The sequence below is a fragment of the Lepisma saccharinum genome, chromosome 14 (genome assembly GCF_977018435.1).
Source record: "Lepisma saccharinum chromosome 14, izLepSacc3.1, whole genome shotgun sequence".
NCBI classification, from domain to species: Eukaryota; Metazoa; Arthropoda; class Insecta; order Zygentoma; family Lepismatidae; genus Lepisma; species Lepisma saccharinum.
Window position 1 is genome coordinate 15,448,731 of NC_139242.1, and position 22,600 is coordinate 15,471,330.

The 22,600-nt window shown below is 36.5% G+C and overlaps 1 protein-coding gene across 2 annotated transcripts in view; it reads left to right on the forward strand.

Annotated features, from left to right (window-relative positions):
* Positions 1-22,600, forward strand: part of LOC145998697 (polyamine-transporting ATPase 13A3-like) — a 129,510-nt gene that overhangs the window by 83,324 nt on the left and 23,586 nt on the right. For both annotated transcript variants that reach the window (XM_083135177.1, XM_083135176.1), the window contains 7 exons: positions 4,239-4,363; positions 5,585-5,741; positions 7,367-7,571; positions 13,735-13,933; positions 16,024-16,328; positions 17,647-17,847; positions 21,029-21,214. In XM_083135177.1, coding sequence (XP_082991303.1) covers positions 4,239-4,363; positions 5,585-5,741; positions 7,367-7,571; positions 13,735-13,933; positions 16,024-16,328; positions 17,647-17,847; positions 21,029-21,214 — 1,378 coding nt within the window. The remainder of the gene's footprint in view (positions 1-4,238; positions 4,364-5,584; positions 5,742-7,366; positions 7,572-13,734; positions 13,934-16,023; positions 16,329-17,646; positions 17,848-21,028; positions 21,215-22,600) is intronic.

Here is a 22,600-nt window from a genome sequence, read left to right on the forward strand (position 1 = left end):
ATTTACCCAGTCTTTTCTTTCTAATGGCATTTCATGCAGCACCCTTCATCAATGTGCAGTAATACTGGGTATTAATTCTGATCTTTTCTCTTTTTTAAAAAAAAAACAAGAAAAGAGACATCAATAACACCTTGCCTGTCCAAGTTGGACGAATGTGCAAATATGGTTCACTCATCAGCAACTATTATTCTTTACAAAACTGTTTACATCATTTGTACATTCTTGACCATGACACAGTTTGTTCCTCAAACTGTACTTGCAGTCTTTTCAAAATTTTAGCTGGCTTCATGTTCTTCATAAGGAAGTTCATTATTATACACTGCTGCTCCATGTTGGCTAACACTACTGTACATGCACCAACTACAATACAATGCACAATGTGTAATACGAAGGATGAAGGTACATCCTCTAGCAGTTTCACCAGATATTAATCACTTTTTTATGCACAAATATCTGTCAATGTTGAAGGACTCTTGTATACAAAAAATATTAAGTGATAATTGTGTTGGTGTGTTTATGTTGAAAGTAAGTTTCTGCCGTAGGACTTTAGATTCCACGAATCCAGCCCCTTTAAGCACTTGGGCACTTTGCTGGCTTTTTCTGATGGATCCATTCAGGTACTTTGTTTGTCCCCCCCATTGTCTGTTATTACTGCTTCCTAGCTTGCATTTGCTCTTCCTTTATTTTAAGTAGGCCAGTTAGTAGGATGTGAATGTGAATTCTGCATCATTGTTTGAAACGTTCTTTGCATGAACCAGCATCCCCTTCTCCCTATAAAATAGTGTACATCAACAGATTTCAGGTTCAGCTAGGTGATTTCAACAATTTTTACCTTGGAAAAGGAAACCTGAGCTCACGTGGTACAGTCAGTAGGGTGTCTGGCTTCTATGCAGGAGACCCAGGTTCAATATACAGGGTGAAATCTTCCAACTTTGTCCATGCGTAAAGCAGCTCTGGGGTTCGGCCAGCCTCTTAATAAGTGTGGACCAGAAAGGGGGGGGGTAAAGGTGACCAGAGCATGGTGCTGATAACTCCCCCCTTCCCCAGAATAGCAGCGATTGTGAATGTGTGGCCCTACCTCTGTCTCCCCCTTCCAAGAGCCTTCATGGCACAGTTCAGTGGGCACGAGGAAGCTGTACCTTTTTACCATTACCTTAGAAAAGGAAACCGAACTTTGGAATTAACCAGGCAGTATAGTAGCACCGAAGCAGAGGGAAAGTCCTGGAAGTGGTGGTTTAGTGTGTTGGGTCCAGAAATGGAACTTGGGAGGGTGATTATTGGCTGAAAATGTATTCCAACCAAAATTTATTTAGTTTTCATGTAACCATAACCTATTTTGCAACAGCTGTGAGGGCCAGGGCTTACCTGCCGACTGCTGGTCTCTCTCCCACATGCCTCAGCAGAGGTGGGCAAATATCCAACCTGTTACGGGGTGATGTGTGGTCAGCGTGACGGATCCCCTGTCATTGTTGTAGGTTTCCATGACTGAGTTACTCTTGCTCATTCCTTAATATGGCGGATGGCCACCAGTCACATACACAGGACGAAATCTCCTGAGAAAAGTTATTATGTTCCCCAGGAGACTCGAACCTGCACGCATCCCGTAATCTGAGCCCAAAGCCTGATGCGTTAGATCGCACGGCCACGGTGCAGGACGTAGTCTATGTAAAATTATATACTGTAGTAATACTAGAGACAGGAACATACTTGTCCTGGATGGTAGATGATTAGTGTCGGATACTGCAAAAATAGGAATCATGAGTTTGAATCTCCAGGTAAGTAATGGATGTTTATTATTTTCATCCATCATTATCACAATTATTTCTTTATCTCAGTACAGCTCCTAGCTGATCCTTTGCCCCCATGCCTTCCCTATTCCAGATTTTTTTTCTCCAGTTTCCTATTCCTGTTTCTTTCACATCCTCCAGTACATTGTCATACCATTTCTGGCTTGGGCAATTACTGCCCTTACTCCTGTATTCTAATCCTGGCCTGGGAATGGATGTTTGTGAGTATCCATTCATCAATTTCATCATATCATCACTCATCCCCATCTTCGCAAATTAGCCAAAAGTGGCACAACAAGCAAAATAAAATAAAGCAAATCAATCAATCCTCCTGTATTCTCTTTAAAGATTTTCTTCACCACTCTGTTCTCCTCCATCCTATGCACGTGTCTTTATCATCTTAACTCATTGATCCTTGTGTATGTTATATGATCTTCTTTCTTATACATTTCATACAAGTCTTTCTCCTACTGTATTCTGTACTTGTTCTCATCTGTCTTCACAGCCCTCCAGACATCGATGCCTTGTAATCCATGTTTTCGGTCCAACAAAATCAGATAATAATATTTTATTAATTTATTAGTGTACTAAAATATAAATGTGATATGTTGACATATTTTTTTCTGGTATCCTTATTGTTTGGTTAACATTGTTGTAAAGTTTCAAAGAGATTGAATAATTTATAAGGGAGATAAAATTATTTTTCCAAGACAGTGCAGCTCCCACTTGGAGGCTCTAGGAATGGAAGAAATAAGTGATCACTCAGAGTTTGAGGGGCTATAAAAATTAAACCAGTCAAGTTTGAGACAAAGAAATTTATGTGGTTTCTAACCTCCATGGAAAGATTATATGTGCCAAGTTTCAATAAAATCTGAGATCATGGGTACCATGGTCTGGTTGAACTGACATGGAATGACCCGCATGGCAGGCAGATGCCCTAGTAACAAGTCCACTGCGACTCTTAAATACAAATGGAAAACAAAGGTACAGGAGCCTTTGTCTTGAATTATATTATCCCTGTTAACACATTCGGGTCTGGCCTCATAATACAGCATTGTTACCTCTGGTCTGCGGTTTTTCGTTGTTTTTCAAAAAATCATAGAAAAAATATTTTTAATTTGTTTTTATTTATAACATTTTTCTTAAATCTACAAAATTTCCTCTTGTCAATGAACAAAAATTTGTTAAATTTTATTTTCATTTTCAGACGTTTTTTTAATATTTTTTTCAGCAATGTTTTGTGAAGAAGAAAAAAGTGCAACATTGTAACAAATGTTAATATAGAGATATTTTAAGTTCGTAATCTGGAAATTTCAATAATTAACTACATAAACTATCAATACATCTTTTGAATCTTGCATAAGAATACTTCTTATGTGCACATAACAAAAAATAATTACAAATTACAAGTAATTATCTTTTGTATGAAAAAGTGGCTGCAGGACAGGACCAGACGATGTATCAGTTGGTTCTGCGTCATCTGTAAAAATTAAACAAATAAATAAATAAACTAAATAAATAAAATAAATTTTCATTTGACATACACTATACAAAATAATAAATGGAAAAACTAAAAATACATCAGTGCATGTAGGAGAATCAAGCAAGAGGCAAGATGAATAGACTCAAAAAAATTACCTCTTCTCACTTCATTCATAAAATACTAGAGTTTGCAACACTGTTTATATTGTCGACAATAATTATTACGAATATAACCTAGTTTCCAAATCTTCAAATTCATCTGCATCATCAAAATCGTTGCTAACTTCAAACTCTGAATCATCTATGCAGTCTGGATCTAACGACGCCATTCTAAACAATGCACAGTACATCAACCCGACAACAAACAGTCACAGGTGCCAGATAAAAATAGCACGAGAGTCACCTAGCGGTCGGAATTTCAACAGAGGGGCTTGAATGAACACATGCATGAGAGGAAGTACGAGCATAGCGCGTCGTTGAATTGGCAAAATGATTGCATACCGCAGGATGGGCTATGCCCGTCGTTTGTCCACATTGACTTTAAGTGCACTTCGGGCTATGCCCGTGGTGAGACCCCAATGTGTTAAAAAGATTGGTGTTTTTGTGATTTTCCTCGTCCCTGTTCACACTCCACTAAGGGAATGAATGTGGGATGTTTATCAAGCTCTGCCTGGTGTGTTTTTCTGCATAAACAACTCTTTCTATGTATGTCATATGCTCACAAGGAATGATTGTTATAAACAAGCATGCCATAATGTTTGAGAGATTAAGGAATGACTTAGTTTTCTGAATGGGTTAGTGATTCATAACAATTATATTTTTTTCTGCAATGAAGTGTTTGCTCCTTTTCAATTTTTATATTTTCTTGTTCTGCTTTCTCAGGTGTTTTGGGTAAATTTGTCATTTTGTTTACCTTGCATATGCACAATGCCCCGAAACTATCGATAGGATTTTTATTTCTTTTTATAGGTACGCTGCTCTGCAGGCATCCAGAAAAGGCATGCCCAACCAATGGGAGGATCAAGCAATGTCTGAACTTCAAAATGATGGTGACAGGAAGTTACAAATTCATCTGAAATATGGACATTTTAAAGGTTAGTTTCACTCTTGGAACAGGGTAATTCTGTTTTGCTAAGTTACTTTTTTTTTATATGTGAGAAATACTTTAAACTGGCATTAAAAAATAAGTACTGGCAACACTGATAATATTCTCACAACATGGTCTAAGGCTTTGGGCTTGGTGGCCACCCTCCATTGTGAGGAAATTGGAAATCATGAATGAGTAACATTCATGGAAACCTACAGGAACGACTGGCGCTTGCCATGCTGACCACATACCACCCTGTAATTGGTCAGATGATCAGTGCCTGGCCCCCACAGCTTGTTTCGCCACAAGTTTTAACATGTTAGAATTTCTTGAACAAAAAAAAAAAAAATTAAAAATGAGAAAAACAGCTTCTGCCTATGTACTGTAGCACAGGGCTAGGAAAGCAGTTTGCAAATGTAGGATATGACAAAAGTTTGACTGTGTGTGCACACCAAGAACAATATTGGCTCGTGAAAGGTAAGTATCTTCCATACTACTTAACTGGAATTAATTGTCAGCTCAAATCAAGTTTTTTTTGTGCTGTACAGTTAGTTATTTATCATTTTTCAGTATAACTTTGCACATTGTGGGCACATGAAAACTGCATTTTAGATTTTTATTCACTTTGGTTTATTGTGAGTAGGAATGGCCACAAAATCTGGATAACGGATATCTGGATTTCCATTTCGAATACAATGGATAATCTGAATATCTGGATAATTCACATATACAGATTTGATTAAAGATTTGTAGAAAATTTGTACATTGAAATACGAACATGAAGAATATGTGGATAGCCTGTAAAAATGGATAAATGATAAAACTGTCCAGATAATGCACACATTTTGATATCCAGACATTTTGGATAATCCGAATACCGGATCATTTGGATAATCTAAATATCGGATATCTGGATAATCTGAATATCGAGATAATTCTGATATCCAAAAATTTGAAATTCAGATAGAAAATTATCCTATATTCAGATAAAATTTTATCCAGATTTGGCCATCCCTAATTGTGAGGGTTACAGGAGCTTGCTAAGAATAAATTCCTATTTTTTTTTCTTTTTCTCATGCATTGCTTCATCAGAGGAGTTGTGTCAAAATTTCACTTCTGTGAAAGCTGTGGCATTTCTCTTGAAAATTTAATAAAGCTTCCAAATCTCTCAAAAAAATGTTTTCCTTGTATGATTCTTACATTAATTTGAGTGCTTTTGGAATTGCAGATATGGATGTAGTTCGTATGTTTCGATGCAAGAAGCTGATGTATGTGTGGGATGCAGAGAATGGTGAATTCTTTAAGTTGCATGGCTTAGATAAGGATGTTACAACTGCTACTCTTCATCAACAGAAAGGCCTTTCTGCACAAGTTCAGTACATCAGGTGAGTGGCATTTTATTATTGGCACTGGGAATGGATGATATTCAGCTAACAACTTCCTGCACAATTCATTGTGCCATATTTTGGGCAAACAGATCAGATCCTGCGTTGAGAACATGTCAGGTAAACATTGTACATATGATCTTTGCCAATGTACTTCAAGGTATGATTATCATGATCATACAAGGAATGTGTACTTATAAAATATCACGAACTTCTCGCTGTAAGACGGCTTCGTATATGCTTTCCGTAACATGTGCTAGTCTGTTTGCCTGACTTCATGCTGTTTCTTCCCTAAGTGCATGTGCGAGAAATTGTACATGATTTCTGCAGGAATTTTGTTCACAAACATGAAAATATTGTATCATCTAATGATCGAAATTGATTGGTGCCCACAAATATGTCTGGGCCTGACCTCAGAGAATTCTGTGTTTCTGCATAATTTGCAAAATTGTATAACCATATTTAATGTAAAATGAAGTTTTCCACATGTTATAAATACAAATAAAATTTTATTGAAGTTTACATAACATTTGTTGGAGCAATTCATACATTTTTCACGAACTTTAAAAGATGCATGTACAATGAAATTTAACTATCAGTTTGTGGATATTTTGCCGTGAGAACCTGAAATTATACTTTAATTTTTATCTTGGTCACATGTGGATATACCTAACGTAAAAAGAAAATGGCAGGAATGAGCATGGAATTCTAGAATTGTAAACTGATCTGCCTGTGCATATCAGGCAATACCGATAGTTACTGATTAATCTGCTCCACTCCTACCAGGAAAAATTATCAACTGGTCATTCACTATTGCGTGCCATGTAAGGCACCACATTGGTTTTAATACAGTACCAACCTAAGAAATATGTATTGCCTGTCTGTAAACTGCATCAGGCTTGCTACACATCTGGAAAACAGGGAATTTGCTTTGTCAGGGAAATATCAGGGAATTTTGCAGTTAATCTGTAAGTTGCGCTCATTTTGAAGTCTGCAAGAGAAAATGGTTCATTTCCACTTCCAGATTTGATTCTTGTGATTCTATTCCCCCAAAAGATTCAGTTCAGATACTTGTTCCTCTCATTCGTATTATTCTCAGTCTGATACAAATGGTCCTCTCATTCTTATTATTCTCAGTCTGGTACAAATGGTCCCTTCAAATTTCGGTTCTACATAAACTCGTAGAAAGTAAACGTAATTCGTTGAAAATGCTTTTTTTTTTTTTTTTTTTTTTTTTTTTTTTTTTTTTTTTTTTTAACGCACAGCATCTGGAGAAATTTTTGTTGCATGTAGGAACTGTATAACAAATTGCCAGGAAGTAATTTTTTTTATATAGTTTTTGAAGATTATTATGTTGTGTGTGATTGTGGAGATGTGAAATATTGCACCCCTGTTACCTTAGCCTAAAGGCTAGATGCAAGTGGTTATGGATGCCGATTGTAATTTTTCATTATTCCTCGAATTTTCATTTTTAGACTGGATAACCTGGAAATGTCAGGGAATTTCATAATTTAAAAATTGTAGCAACCATGTGCATAAAGTATTAAGTATTAAAACTATATTATTCTTAGAGTATGCTTTTGGAATAATTGTAGATTCATCTCTGGCTTGTTTCTATTTTCCAGGCGAGTAGTGTTCTGTAACAATGAAATTATTGTTCCCGTCAGAAGCATCATTACACTCCTATTTCTGGAAGTTCTGAATCCATTTTATGTGTTTCAAGTCTTCTCAATATGCCTGTGGGTGTCTGATCAATATTACTACTATGCTGCTGCTATTTTTTTCATGTCTGCTTTGGGCATTATATCTTCAATTGTTCAGACAAGAAAGGTAAGTTAAAATTAATTTCAATGTATTAAAAATCACAGTAACTTGCAGAATGCACATTGTTCCATAATGTGGATACACCAGAAAATATTATAAGGTACTTACTGTCTGGAGATTGTTTTATTACATGGTTGCCAGTGTTCTGAATACCACATATTATTTCTCAAATAATTTTAGGGGTGCAGTGGTAGTGTCGTCGCCTTGTAATCAAGGGGTCCCAGATTCGATACCCGGTGGAGGCACACGGTGGTTCAGTCCCGATTAGCCTTACTGTGCATAATGTGGACTTAAAACACCAAATCAATCAATCAAATAATTTTATTAGTTTATTAAAAGATTTTAGTACGTGATCATGTATCTATTATTCAGTGTTGTGAATATGTAGGACCCTACCATGACATCTTGACAGCCATCTGATAAAAGAAGCTCCAGACAATAGGTGCCTTTTAATCTTTTATGGTGTTAAGATTAATGGAAATTAGACAATACTGGCTTAACACATAGCTGTAATAAATTGTATTCCATAAGTCAAAAAAAAGTTAAAAGCAACATCCTTGGCCTTACATAGTGAAAGTAAGGACATATTATTTCTAGGGGCCCATATGTATGGTGAATAAAAGAACAAGATTTCTGTACAAAAACTAGGCACATTTTGGGATAAAAGCAGTATGTAATTTCAATGTTAAAATGTTGCATAAAACCCTACATTTGATTTAAAAACTACACTTATTATTATAGTGCTTTAAATAAGCTATTTTAGCTTTTTTTTGCCTAAATCAAACCTTATTTTAGGTTTTGTATGTTTTTTAAGATTTTACAGGATTTTTACATCACATAAAGGTATTTGTGCTTTTTGGTAATGAAAATATTCAATTACTGTCTTGTTTGAAACACACACTCTGTCGATTTCCCTCCCTCTAAGTCCATAATGTTTTTACAAGCTCTAAACAAAGCAAAATGTCTGGAGGCACTGTTGCCTGCACAGTCCAAAGTGCAAACTTCTGATCCATGTGGTCTTTCTTACGTTTGGTACTTTCTAGCATTCACACATTACGAAGTAACCAGTGGCGTGGCGTGACTTTTAAAAAGTGTTACCGGCTATCAATCAGTATGACAATTATGCCTGCTAGATGTTATTACACCCCCCCCCCTTTTCGGTAAAGAAAACATGTCTTCGAGCTAGATATTTGTTCATTTCGTTCTTGTTTTGCAATCAGCACATTGATTTAGCCACAAACACTCCTAGAAAGAACTACCACTCATGAGACAGCTACCACAAAAATCCAACGAATAGTGGTAGAACCTTGTCAATGCTTCATCTGTCTCAGTTTCTTTGCAATGAGCTGCGAAGGGGAAGAAGAAGAACCACACTTTTCTTGGGTCAGTTTGATGTTTGTGTGGTGAGCACTGAGCAGACGACAGAACTCCGCTCCTTTGTGGAAGGGAAGCTCCGCTGTACGCACTACTGTTGCCAACTTAGTATTTTGGAGCAAGGTTTGTCCAAATCACGAATCACACCAAGGAACTATATTTTCGTCTTGTACTTAAATCCAGCCTTGGCTTACAGTCTACCTCTAGTTGCATCACAGAAATTGTATTCCTATTTTAGGAGGGATTTAGCTCTTTTCTGCCAATCCGATGTGACAACACTGGCTGCCCCGGTAGGTACGAACGGCAACAGGGCCCCTTAACAGGCATATGAATAACCCCATAAAGTCCTTCCTTGCTCTTTCCTTGCATTGGCGCCCTCTTCTCCCTTGTTGCCTCTTCAGGGTAGCGGAACGGCCTCCCTCTTCGCTTCTGTCGGCTGCAGAAAAAAATGTCCTAGGCAATATCTACTCGACGGGAACGGTGTTCATTAACGTATTTAACAATGTTGTCATTTTATTGAAACAGCTTTTTAATTCTTTACATTTTGCTGTTACTTGCGGTAACACCGGCTACATGCACGCCACGCCTCTGGAAGTAACGTTTCAGCATTAAAATTGCCAGCACTGACTATGCTTCTGTTTAAAGAAAAAGATTGTGCATTTATCATGTCGATAAGTAACTTTTGCTAACAATACAAGTATTAGTATTACAATAACTAATGGATAATTTTGAAAATGATGCATAGAAATAAAAATTTGGTTAGAAAATTAATATTGGATGGTTTTGGATGGATGAATTGATCTACTAAAATTTGTTACGGTTCCTTTGAAATTTTGTTTTTAACAATTGTTCTTAAAGCGAAGAGGGACAATTACGCACTAGGCATGCATTTATTCCAATATCGTCGGAATGAGCAATGCTACTAAAAAGATCTCCGGCAGAAATGAAGAATATGAATTTCTCCCCATGTGGCAAGTGGAAGCGGTTTCCTAAGTTGATTATTAAGCCTTATACGATTTTTGAAAAATATGATGAATTAGTATTTACCGAATCCCATGTATTCCTTATGGGACATCAACTTCAACTTCAAGTTATGGATCATCAAATGGGAGTTTCGACTTTTCCTACTGCTATGACATAGTTCTACGTGTCCTTTTTCCGTCCATGTACTTTTCTACGTCATCGGATGTTTGATATTCCCGAGAGAACGAATAAAATAATGGTCCCATAAGCCTAGTGCATTTCTCCTTGCCTCCTATGGCCATCCTGGCAGTGTTGTCAAACCTGATGTGCATAATAGAGCTAAATTTCACCATTAATATAGCTAAAGAGGACTTTCAAGGAGCTAGATTAACGAAGGCTGCATAAAGTGCCTACTAGGGTAATTTTAGTTGTCAGAGGGGTAGGGGTGCTGCTATTACCGTTAGCTTTAAAGTGATGGCAATTTATTCTGTCTTAGTTTTCCCCGCGTAGATTTGGCGGCATCACCCATCTCAATAATCCAATGATGTTAATATAAAATCGAAAATAAAGGGTTCCCGGATAACAAAATTGTCATCTTCATCTTAGCCACAGCGCTATATATAAAAATACATGGGGAGGAAACAAAAGGTGGGTGACGCAGCCTATAGCTATACGAATATCACGTCACGTGCAAAATGTACACTCATGGCAAAAGTTGGTATTCTTGGGCAGAGCCAGTGGTAGCATCATGGTGGGGCAGAGGGCGGGTGCCACAGTTCACAGTCAAACGAGTGCACGAAAGAGCCAGATTTGGCTCCAAAAGAGCGAAGTTGGCAACAGTGATCAGCAGCTGCCCCAGCGAGAAAGACCAAGGGGAAATTGTCCCTCCTCGCCTTAATTAGTATTTTTCAAGAACTTTGAACCATTTTAAGTTTTTTGGAAACTACTTCAGGATTTTTTTAGTCTAATTTAATATTTTTAGAAATTATTTTGGGATTTTAGAACCTATTTTAGGATTTTTGGACCTGTTTTAGAATTTTTAGAGCCTATTTTAGAATTTTTAGAGCCTATTTTAGAATTTTTAGAGCCTATTTTAGAATTTTTAGAGCCTATTTTAGAATTTTTAGAGCCTATTTTAGGAACCTAAAAGTACATTTTTTAGAACCTAAAAATCTGAGGTTTACTTATTGCACAATTACTTCTAATGGCACATTTATGTAGTTATCAGAGTATTAGTAAGTTTATTCCTGTGTAATGTGGTCTGTTTTAGCTTCTCAATTATTTACAGCAGAATTAATCAATTTGCATAACTCTGCAGGATAATTAAGACTTCAATAAGTGTTGCATCGGCAAATAAACTCTAAAGTTTTTGTTTATTTCGCATTTGGCAGTTCATTTTGTGACAAAAGATGATACGAAAACGCACCTCACATCTTTCAAAAACATGAAAACGCACCTCACACCTTTCAAAAACATGAAAAATGAACATTGCAATGTGTTATTTCACATTGATTTTTTTCATAAGACAGGGGAGGGAAGCTATATATATATGGGAACATGGGAGGACTTAGGCACAATTGAAAGAGAAGCGAGAGGAGAAAACAAATGACTGTGCACTTTAGTTGTCAAGTTTGCAGGGGTGGTTCTCAGCTTGGGCAAGCTGTATGTGCTCATTGCATCAAGCATGTAATCTGAAACTTGTGGATTGGAGAAGGAGAGAGTAAATACAGTTGACCCTGAGTGTATTAATAAAAAAATTGTGTATTCAGATACCACAGTCTTACATTAATCTCCTTCAAAGTAGCCCCCTTGGGCTGCCACACACTTCTCCCAATGGTTCTCCCACTGTAGGAAGCAGCGCTGGAACACCTCTTTTGGGATTACGTGCAGCTGGTCCGTCGCATTTTGCATGATGTTTTCTCTGGACTGAAATCTCGTTCCTTTCAGGGGCATTTTCAGCTTGGAGAAAAGCCAGAAATCACGTGGAGCCATGTCGGGAGAGTAGGGAGCCTGACGAAGCACAGGTGTGCTGTGGAGTTTCTTCTGCTCGATCGTTAGCAGCTTCGGCATGAACTTTGCCGAGTTATTCTGAGCATTAATCAAAATGGAATGAACGGATCCAATGCTGATGCCTACCTCGTTTGAAAGTTCTCTGATCGTGATTCGAAGATCCTGCATCACCAGGGTCCTCACTTGGTCAATGACGATCTCATTGTTGAGGGCCTACCAGAACGTGCTTCACTCTCCACAGACTTTGAAGCGGTTGTACCACTCCTATATCTGTGTGGTGCTCATTGCTTCGTCCCCGAAGGCCTGTCAAATCTTGCAGATTGTTTCCACTTGGGGATGCTCCAAACTTCACACAAAATTTAATGCAGTAGTGTTGTTCAAGTTTTTCAGTCATTTTGTCAAAAACGAAATTACGACGCCGCTCACTTACACCTCCTCACTCATCAGCAGTCTGCCGGCAACTGGCTGTTTCTGCAGGCAGGAAAAGAAACAAAAATGCACATTAAGATCACCTACATACGTGCATCAAACCATGCCTCCCTAACTACGTTTGTTTACGCAAAAAAATTTAAGGTCTGATACTTTTTGAACAAACCTCATATGTCAAGGTGAAGAGAAAATAATACGTATAACTGAGAATTACTTACAAATCAGATTTAGATAGTATTTCATATCCTTATTAAAATATTGTAATTGTATCTATTTTGAGGAACAAGATACGCTATAATACAGGTTATTCAAAAAATTGTTTAAAATAGCATTTCTTCTGATGAATATACAAACTGGCGTATAAGTGATGCCTAAATCTGCAACATTCATTGAAGGAACTGCTGTTCTGTTTTTATTATGGAACACAGCAAACGTCAACCATCTTTTTAACGTGTATACTTTCATGTCACGATTATGTATCTTTCTCCTCTGATTTCATGCTGCATGCCACCTCTCCGTGCCTTCTCTGTGACACCACTGCGCTGCACTTGCCTTTCTCACAACTCGTAAACTGACTGTTGCCATGCCTGCCTATCCTGTTTTGTATTTGAAACTCTACTTGTGTTTTTGTAATGACAAGAAATGTATACTTCTGTGACATTGTTGTAGCTTTGTTACTTACAAATCAACTTTATTTTATGAAAATTAGTATGTATGACACCAAATTACATACTCCCTCTGTCCCATAATTATAGTCCAGTATGCCAAAATGGTAGTACAGAAATGACAGACGAAGAGGCAGATGGAAAGCACAATTTGTACTGATCCTTGAGTATTAAAGTTGTATGACTCAGTCCCTTGTTTCATGTTCTTCTTATGTATACACCAATGTCACAGTTTGAATATCGGGCAATTATTATGAGACAACAAACAAAGGTTGTTGTTTGATTGATTGATTGATTTGTTGTTTTAAGTCCACTTTATGCACAGTAAGGCTAATCGGGACTGGACCTACAGTTTAAAGTGGAATCCGAACCACTATGTGCCTCCACCGGGAATCGAACCCGGGACCCCTTGATTACAAGGCGACGACGCTACCACTGCACCATCGGGGAGGCCAAACAAAGGTGTACCGGACAATAATTATGGGACAGAGGGAGTATAAATGCATTACATACAAATAAGACTTAATTAACACTTTTTTAAATTGTTTTGCCGGAACCTTCAGTAATTTATGCATAAAACAGAATTACGCAGAACTGAGTTACATATAAGGTAGTCTCAACTTAATGCATTGTGGTTTACAAGTTCAAATGGTAATTGAATAGACTGCTTCAAAAATTATAAGTAATGACATAGTGATGCTTTACTAACTTACCATTTTTGATTCCAGAATCAAGAGAACCTTCGCAGTACAGTGCACTCAACTGACATAGTGGAAGTGTGTCGTGGATGTGGTCACTATGAGAATATTCCAACTGAACACCTCGTTCCAGGGGATGTTATTGTGATCCCTTCTCGTGGCTGTGTGATGCATTGTGATGCTGCCCTTTTGAGTGGCAACTGCATTGTCAATGAAAGTATGCTAACAGGTAAGGTTTGCATATTTTCATTATTACCTACAGTGTTTCAGAAAGTGTTGCAAAACTTGTACTTCGATCACTTATAACATGAAACTCACTTATAACATGAAACATGGTTTACAATGGGATTTATGCACCGTGAACCTAATCTGTTTGAAATATTTCAATTTTGATTTTCTGTATCATATCATACCCTACGGTATGGAGAATAGTGACAAATCTACTATATTTCATTACTGTACTTTGATGAAACTTCATAATTTATATGTATATCTATATAAACTTTTCCATTAGTTTTTCTTTTGTCAAATTTTGGAAATATTGAATTGTTTTTTATTGTACTAAAACAGTGAAAATCTTGTAAAAAAAATATTAATATAAAATTAAGATCTATAGGATCTTATCGTCCCCCTTTTCACTTTAGAGTAAAATTACATAATAATTAATTAGAGACAGTTAATTCCTCATCTAACATTTCTAATCCTTGGACATACAAGCAAGCATGATGTTTGTATAATCTCAAAAAAATGCTTTGTTCTGTTTAGTGGTACAATACACAATAGCTATACGATAAAGATGTTCTTTCCAGTGTATTTGAAAGTTTTTAATCTTTTATTGTGCATTTTTACATTTGTTCATCTGTGAGGACAGGTGGAAATCAATTACTGAAATCTCGGATTGGTCATAGTACAGTGCCACCCAAGTGTATTTAGGTTAGGGTTATGTGGCAGCCACAGGCTGAATCTTGCTCTGCAATAGAGAAAATTTGAATTTAAGAGTAATGATGTAACTGACTTAGCACCCACAGTTGTTGGGAGACAACATTAGTGATTATAGAGAAAGGAGGGGAGGGGGGAGTTTTGGTATATGTGAAGTGGTCATAAATTAGAGATTTAAGTTGTTGGAAACTACGGGTGTGGGTGGTGTAAGCAAAGTGTGATTGATGCAAGGTTCTGTTATTCACGTCGAGTTGTGTATGGGTAATGTTAGATGACTAAACAGAGCCTCGTCATTAGGTAGGTAGCCAAGCTGTACAGTTTTGAATTATTTAGCATGGCAGAACCTTGCTGACTAGGGACTGAGATGCACACTACTTACACAGACAGAGTATTGTTCTTGGTATATTTCCGTTGTGGCACATGTGGCCTGGTAATGATTTTTTGAGTATTCCAATTATATTTCTTTCATTGTTTAAAGATGTGAAATTTAGTTTATTATTGGTACATTATTCTGGGACATGCAGGTCATATGGGATCTATGCCAGGTGACATTAAACTAAGGAAACAATTTTATGATGAAACTGATTCACTTTTTGACACTTTTTGTATCTCAAGACCATTCTTTACACATCTCCTCCTACAAGTGACTTTAGATTGTGTTAAGAACATATATTTTAAAGGAAGAAATCTGTAGGTGCTATATACACACACGTATATTATATGAAGGGCTCTGGTGTAAAACATGGCAAGTGACATTTTGGTCATTTCTGAGTTCATTAAGAAAAAAGGTTATACTGTGTTCGGTTTGTGTTTACCAATTTCAGAAGGCTTCACTGAGTCCTATGCAAATTGTATGACATGGCACTCGAAAATGGAAGGAAGGCACATTTTACTTTGTAACTCAAAAATTACCAAAATGTCACTTACCATGTTTACACCTGAGCCCTTCATTTATATGAAGTTGTTCCTTTGGTGGTTATACTAAAATTTTTGGATTTTTCAAAAATGTAGGTAGAAAATTGTATATAACTATTGTTTTAATTCTACAGAATTGTTAATAGATTTTGGGCATTGAACTAAAGTCATGTATTCTTTAACAGAAGTATCTAACTTGGGTTGTCATGTATATTTTCTTCCGGTGCTAAAAAGATAAGATGTATCCCTTCTCACCTCTTTTACATTGTTATTAATTGCGGGAAAGAAGGAAGTAAGGGAATATAGTGGAGGCCAGAATGTGGCCCAGTTGCTTACTGCTACAGCATTGGCATGGATTGCCAAAGATCCAGGTTTCAATCCCTGGTTGGTCCAATACTTTTGCAATGTTTCAGTAACTTAATAATGCAAATATGCTTTTCTAAATTATATTTTTCAAACTTGCAGGCGAGAGTGTTCCCGTAACGAAAACCCCTCTGCCTAATCAAGGAGATCTGTTCTACAATAGCAAGGAGCATGCAAGGCATACCCTATTCTGTGGAACACACGTGATTCAAACAAGATTTTATGGAAACGAAAAGGTGCTTGCGGTTGTGCTCAGAACAGGCTTCATGACAGCCAAGGGCAATTTAGTCCGATCAATCATGTATCCTCCACCAGTGGATTTCAAGTTCGAACAAGATTCATACAAGTTTGTTGTTGTCCTGGCAATGATAGCAAGTATTGGATTTATTTACACAGTTGTAACAAAGGTAGGTATGCTATTTAACGTAAGGAAGAAGCTTATTTTAAAAATTGTAATGGCTGGAACACCTTCGATTTCTTCTGTTAGTTCGTCATGTGAAAACCAGAGAGACAGACGTAACTCCAATTTATCAGATTTACAGGAGAGAGGAATATGTCTTGACTCTTAAAAAGAGTATGAAAATTGGAGATACATGAATCTACCTTAATTCTAAGGATAGGAAGTGAAGGTATGTTGAACCGACTCCAAATAGAGATCTTCAGGGGAGATTATTTAAACAAAATTGGAAACCCCATTTTTGGAGTGATGTCCCTCTTGTTCTCATAGGATGAGTTTACTAAAATATATTTCAATGTAATGATTTTTTAATTTTTTACACCACTAAAAAGTTCGTGAAAAAAACTTGGACGTATATCCACAATATTATGAAAGTCATTGCAGATACAGAAGAATCTTAGAAATTAGCAAGCTATTTTTTTTCTAATTTTAATCAGAAAGCATTATATATGTGCAGGGGTAAAAAAAACTAAAACTAGTTCAGGCATCATTCCCTTTTTCTTAGCCAGTTTTTTTTTTTTTTTTTTTAAATATGATCTTAAAACACTTAATTTATTAATACAAGATTGAATTAAAACTAATTAATTTTTGCTCCAGAGTGACACTCCTAAAGAAGACTGAACTGGTAACAGCATGAATTGATTGATTTTTTATTTTTATTTTACTTAACTTTTCTGCCAGTTTTGGCTAATTGTGAAGATGATGATCATTGGTGTTAAGATGAAAGAGATGAAGGTACAATGACAAACACATGTGGACAGCCCACAACACAAGTCCCATAGAGGATTATACTGGCCATGAGTCCGGATCTCGGAGCCTCACTAGTCTACAAAATGCAGTCTAGGGTGTACTATGTGGGAGAGAGGTTAATATATGGGTGACTTTAAATAGGATCACCGCTTACATCCCCGGTTAACAGCATGAATATCTATGCAGTACATTATATGTACTCTACTCTACCATATTGCTTCAGATTTTAAATTCGACTAGGAACAGTGAACATAATTATTATTCTGATTTAACGATATGCATGATATAGAGAACACACAAAACATTAAAAAAGTACATACTTATTTTAAAAAAGAGGAATTTAAATTTCCACAAACAAACTCTAAGTATCATTTTTTAGCACTGAATTTGAAAATTCAGGCATGGGGTGAAACTTTTCAGGTGCCATGTCCGTCGGATGGCCTGTATTTTTCTACCCCTGTATAAATGTATTTTAGATGTTTTAAAATCCATTTTGCTAACACATTTTCTCTTTGTAGCATTTGCAAGGAGACAGTGGCAGAGATATTGCCCTGGATGCGTTGGATCTTATCACTATCGTTGTGCCACCAGCTCTTCCAGCTGCCATGACTGTTGGCAGGGTCTACGCACAGAGTCGTCTGAAGGACAGCAACATATACTGCATTAGTCCAAGAACAATTAATGTTTCAGGATCAGTAGATTGTGTTTGTTTTGACAAGGTGAGGTACCAGTTTCGTATTTATTACAATATATAATGCACACTGTATCACTGTACATTATAACTTGATGTTATTATATTTAAAAGCTGGAATTTTTTTTGTAAGTAATGTGAATTACATTTTGATACATTTAAATAATTAAAATGTGTATTTAAGGAAATGTTTTATTTGTCATATGCGTGCAAGTTCTTTTTCTCATTTAGATAATTCTGTTTATAAACAAGGATAAACAGTGAATTGTGTTTATAAATGACCGTCTGCATTACTACAACAGGGTTTAAGATTTCTAATTGAATATGTTGGCTCATTTAAACTCTTCCAGTTCATGTCTGTAGACAGTGAATGCAAGAAATGGTGATTATCTTCTTTCATTAATGATCAGTAGGAATATTTCTCATTTTGGATTTGAAGGAGAGTCCAATTTTGTTGTAATATTGGAGTAAATTTTGTGAATTTGTGTTGTTATGTACAGGATGATACATATTGTATACTAGTATCAGTGGAGATGTTCATCTAAATAGGTTCCATTTAGGAGACTTGACAGACACTGTAGAGACTAGCGTCAGGATGCCAGAGAAAATATGTCTCCTCTGACCTGAATGCTTCTGTTGCCGTGGAGATTGGCTCTCATTGTCTGGCACGGTGATGGCAATCCTCATTGGACCATTGCTGTCTTTTCTGAATGGAACATGTTCGAATGAACATCTCCATCTCCACAATTCATGCGCGAACCTTCATGGCAGACTTCCACGCATGTGTACCTGAATTCTGATTGGCTTGTCAACTGACATTTGTAGATACAATATGCTCTACCCTGTATTATTTATACAGATGCATGTTGAGCACAGAGATTACACGATTTCAGACAAACTCATTCATTTCACTCGCTAGTCTGTAAAACCTTTTCCAATACTGGCTCAAGTTCCATGCAGCAAAAGAGTAAGTTTGCAGGTAATTTTACTATCTTTTATGTTTTTTTCAAATTAATTTGTGATTTGTGTGTGTTACTTTTCCAATAGAAATCACAGTAGCATTCATCCAATCCTACCAGCGGCGGCTCGTGATTTTTCAAAGATGCGTGCTATTACTGATGCTGTTTTTCATGTACTTATAATGACCCCTACCCCCCACCCCCACCCACACATACGTGCCATGCTGGCTCTGCGGCCACGAACGTTAAGTGGTCGACTTACGATCTCGCCATCGAAGTTCTGGGTTGGAGTCTCGGCCCAGGTATGGGTATTCTTTGTGAATGCCCCTTCATTAATTTCATTATTACAAAGTATTACAAAGAATACCCATACCTGGGCCGAGACTCCAACCCGGAACTTCGATGGCGAGTGCCTTTAAATACAGTGCTGTTGTCAAGATCTTCTTTAACAGCATTGTCTAAATTGCTGACAAAATCAACGAGCCCTAAAAATACCCCAGGGTTTGCGGAGGAATCTGTTCCATTGTGGCCATGCGGGGCCAACTCAAAAGCTCCACAGAACTTGATGCAGTCTATGATTTTTGACAAGACTTAGTGATTTTTTTCAACTTGTTCATTATGCTTTTGAAGCAATTCTAGATAAGCATGGCTTAACTGCGTTGCTATGTTGACAGTTCCGAGAGAGACAAAATTTAACTCATTATTCATGTGCTTTTTGCTTGCACTACGCTTTCTCATATATTCACTTAAATGTCCTAGTTCTTTTACCCCTCCTTTAGACCACGAATCATTACTTCCAAAAACTATGCAAGGAAAACAGAATAATGCATTTCGAATTTGACACCCACAAAGCCATGGTTCACTATCGTACAGTTTTCTATTAAATTGCCTTTTATAGTAGCCTTTGCATTTTGCGATAGATCCAAATCTGGAAACGGCCATCCTAGCGCTTTTATTTCCAACTTTTCTTCAAGTGTTCTTGAAGAGAAAGGTCACTGCAACAAAGAATCCACCGAATTCATGGTACACTAACACACACACACTCACTTTCACTTCTAACAACAACAAAAAGTTAATCCTTCACAACACTGACCACCACTTCACACGCCACGCGATTTTAACACAATGAACCCCGTGGAAAATTTTCGGGTCTGGAAGGCGGGATAAAATAACGGTACTCTGTAAGTTTGTTTCTTGACGTTTGAAGTGTTACATAAACCCAAGGAAATATATTTCTAGCATTTAAAAACAGGTAATTTAGATAAAATATAAAATTAAAATTTCCTAAACATAAATTACATAGCAGAATCCACTTTCGGAAGCAAAAAAGGCACGGACTATAGTTTCAGAGTTGCAGTCTTTAGAACTTACCAACAAAATAAATAAAAGACTAAGGGGTAGTGTCAATTCGCGTTCCAACTTTTTGCAGGTGCTGCTAACGTATACGACATGTTACAAACATTACATACGTCTCCACTGATAATGTACAGAACGTTTGAAAATGGCATTAAAAAACTTTGTTCTGACAGAGGCAATAGGTTGTCGTAGACTTTCTTCTTATCCTGAGATGGCACACTTACCGTGCTGAGTTTTCCTGTAGCATGCTAGCAGACGATTTTCTCAAGCTGAGACCCTATCCCCCGTACGAATCGAGGAGTCGGGGTGCACAGTATTCATGCACGGAGTGATGAAGACCGGGTTAAAACATGCTGTTGAGATTGAGATTCTAGCATGGTACGGTATTCCTTATAGCCCCAACAACGTGAGGGAAATGCGTGGCAACGCTGGTAAATGTTGAGGCTCTTAACATGAGAAGTTTCATTTCACTTTAGGGCTTCATTAAACTTCTTGCATCTGTGCATCTGTGAGATTTGTTTTTTTTTCTTCTTTTCATTTTAACAAATTTAGCAACGTGCTATAGCACGGTAGCACGTATTAAGCAGCCGCCACTGGATCCTACATATTTGCCGTACTAATTGCTATTTAGTATAGAGAATCAAAGTAAGTAATGTCAACAAACAAAAAACCACCCTTACCACCACCCATATTAGATATATACAGTGTGGCCCAAAAAAAGGTAACCGAAATGTAGAACCGTTATATGTGTTTGGTTACCTTTTTTTGTGCCACCCTGTACTTCAGTGTTATTTAAGATGCCATTCAGTGATCAAAAAATGAAGTTAGGTATGCACAGTAAGTGAAGATTAGTTTTTATGTTTAAACTTTCTGATTGTGAATATTTCATTGCAGACTGGAACGCTGACAGAAGATGGATTAGATATGTGGGGCGTTGTACCTGTTGAAAATGAAAAATTTCAGCTACCAATTAAAAATATTGATAAAATGCAGCGGGATTACCTATTGATTGGAATGGTCACATGTCATTCTTTGACAATAATTGATGGAAAATTAACTGGAGATCCCTTGGACTTAAAGGTTTGTACATCTTGACTGTGTTCAGAAGGTGTTTTTATTTTATACTCTTCTTTTTTCATAAGTATTTGTGAAACACATAAGGAACTTTGACTTTGCATGTAATTTGATATAGTTTTGTTATTGGATTGGAGGAATCAGGAGGTCATTTTCTGTTGTCACGTTCGTTGGAATAAAAGCAATGTAAATGTATACTTTGGTGTAGATAAAGTGCCGCACATGATAAAGTTAGTCTACACCACATTATCTGAAGAGAGATGTACAAATCATGACATGGAACTGCACTTTTCAATCTATTTAGGATTCAAATGTTAGTATGAAAAAATTACAAGTAAACAAAGCATATTTAAAGCAGGTCAATAACTATGAAAGTTTAATTCATATACCCTGGTTTTGTGAAATAAATTTGTAATATAAGAGTCTACACCACATTATCTGAAGAGAGATGTACAAATCGTGACATGGAACTGCACTTTTTAATCTATTTAGGATTTAAATGTTAGTATGAAAAAATTACAAGTAAACAAAGCATATTTAAAGCAGGTCAATAACTATGAAATTTTAATTCATATATATCCTGGTTTTGTGAAATAAATTTGTAATATAAAAGTACTCAATATACTGAATTAAAGTACTAACTTATCTGTTCTATTTATTTTGGTAATCACTGCCACCATCCTCTCGATAACTTATAATGTTTCTTGGTGAGTTTCTGTCGTTTTTAGTTTTGTGGCATGCTTCTAACTGAGCAGATAAAAACAGCATGTTGCAAGACTAAAAATAACAGATGCTCACCAAGCAATATTACACGTTTCCAAGCAGTGGCCATCAAGATTAAGAGAACATCACAAAATCCAGTTTCCTGGATAAGTGAGTACGTAATTTGCAGAATAATAATTTGATACTGCATTTTTCTTTTCCCTGAAATGCAAATAAAAATTCTTTATAAAGAAAATTCGATCAGTTGTATATTATGCAAGTGAATGAATCATTCCAATTCTTCAAAAAATCTTTGCCACTTTATATCATACTACAATATTTACTATTGGTATCAGTAAATTTTATACTGATACTTTTTTGATATTTGCAAAAATCTCATATCATTCCATTTGTAAATTTTACCTGTAAAGTTTTTAAAGTCTATTGTCATTCATAGTTTCAATCTTCAATATGGGTTACCCCCACACCCCCTATACACCTTCATGGCATGGTGCTAAGCACAGGGGAGCACTTTACTTTTTTTAGTTGTAATAATAACATTAGCAAAGTGACAAATAATCTTGATATTGTTTTTTCTTATTTTTCATAATCTTTTCACCATATTATGTATATTATGTAATGTAAAAATCTTAAAATTTCCAATGTTCCGATTAAGCTAGTTTACCTAGT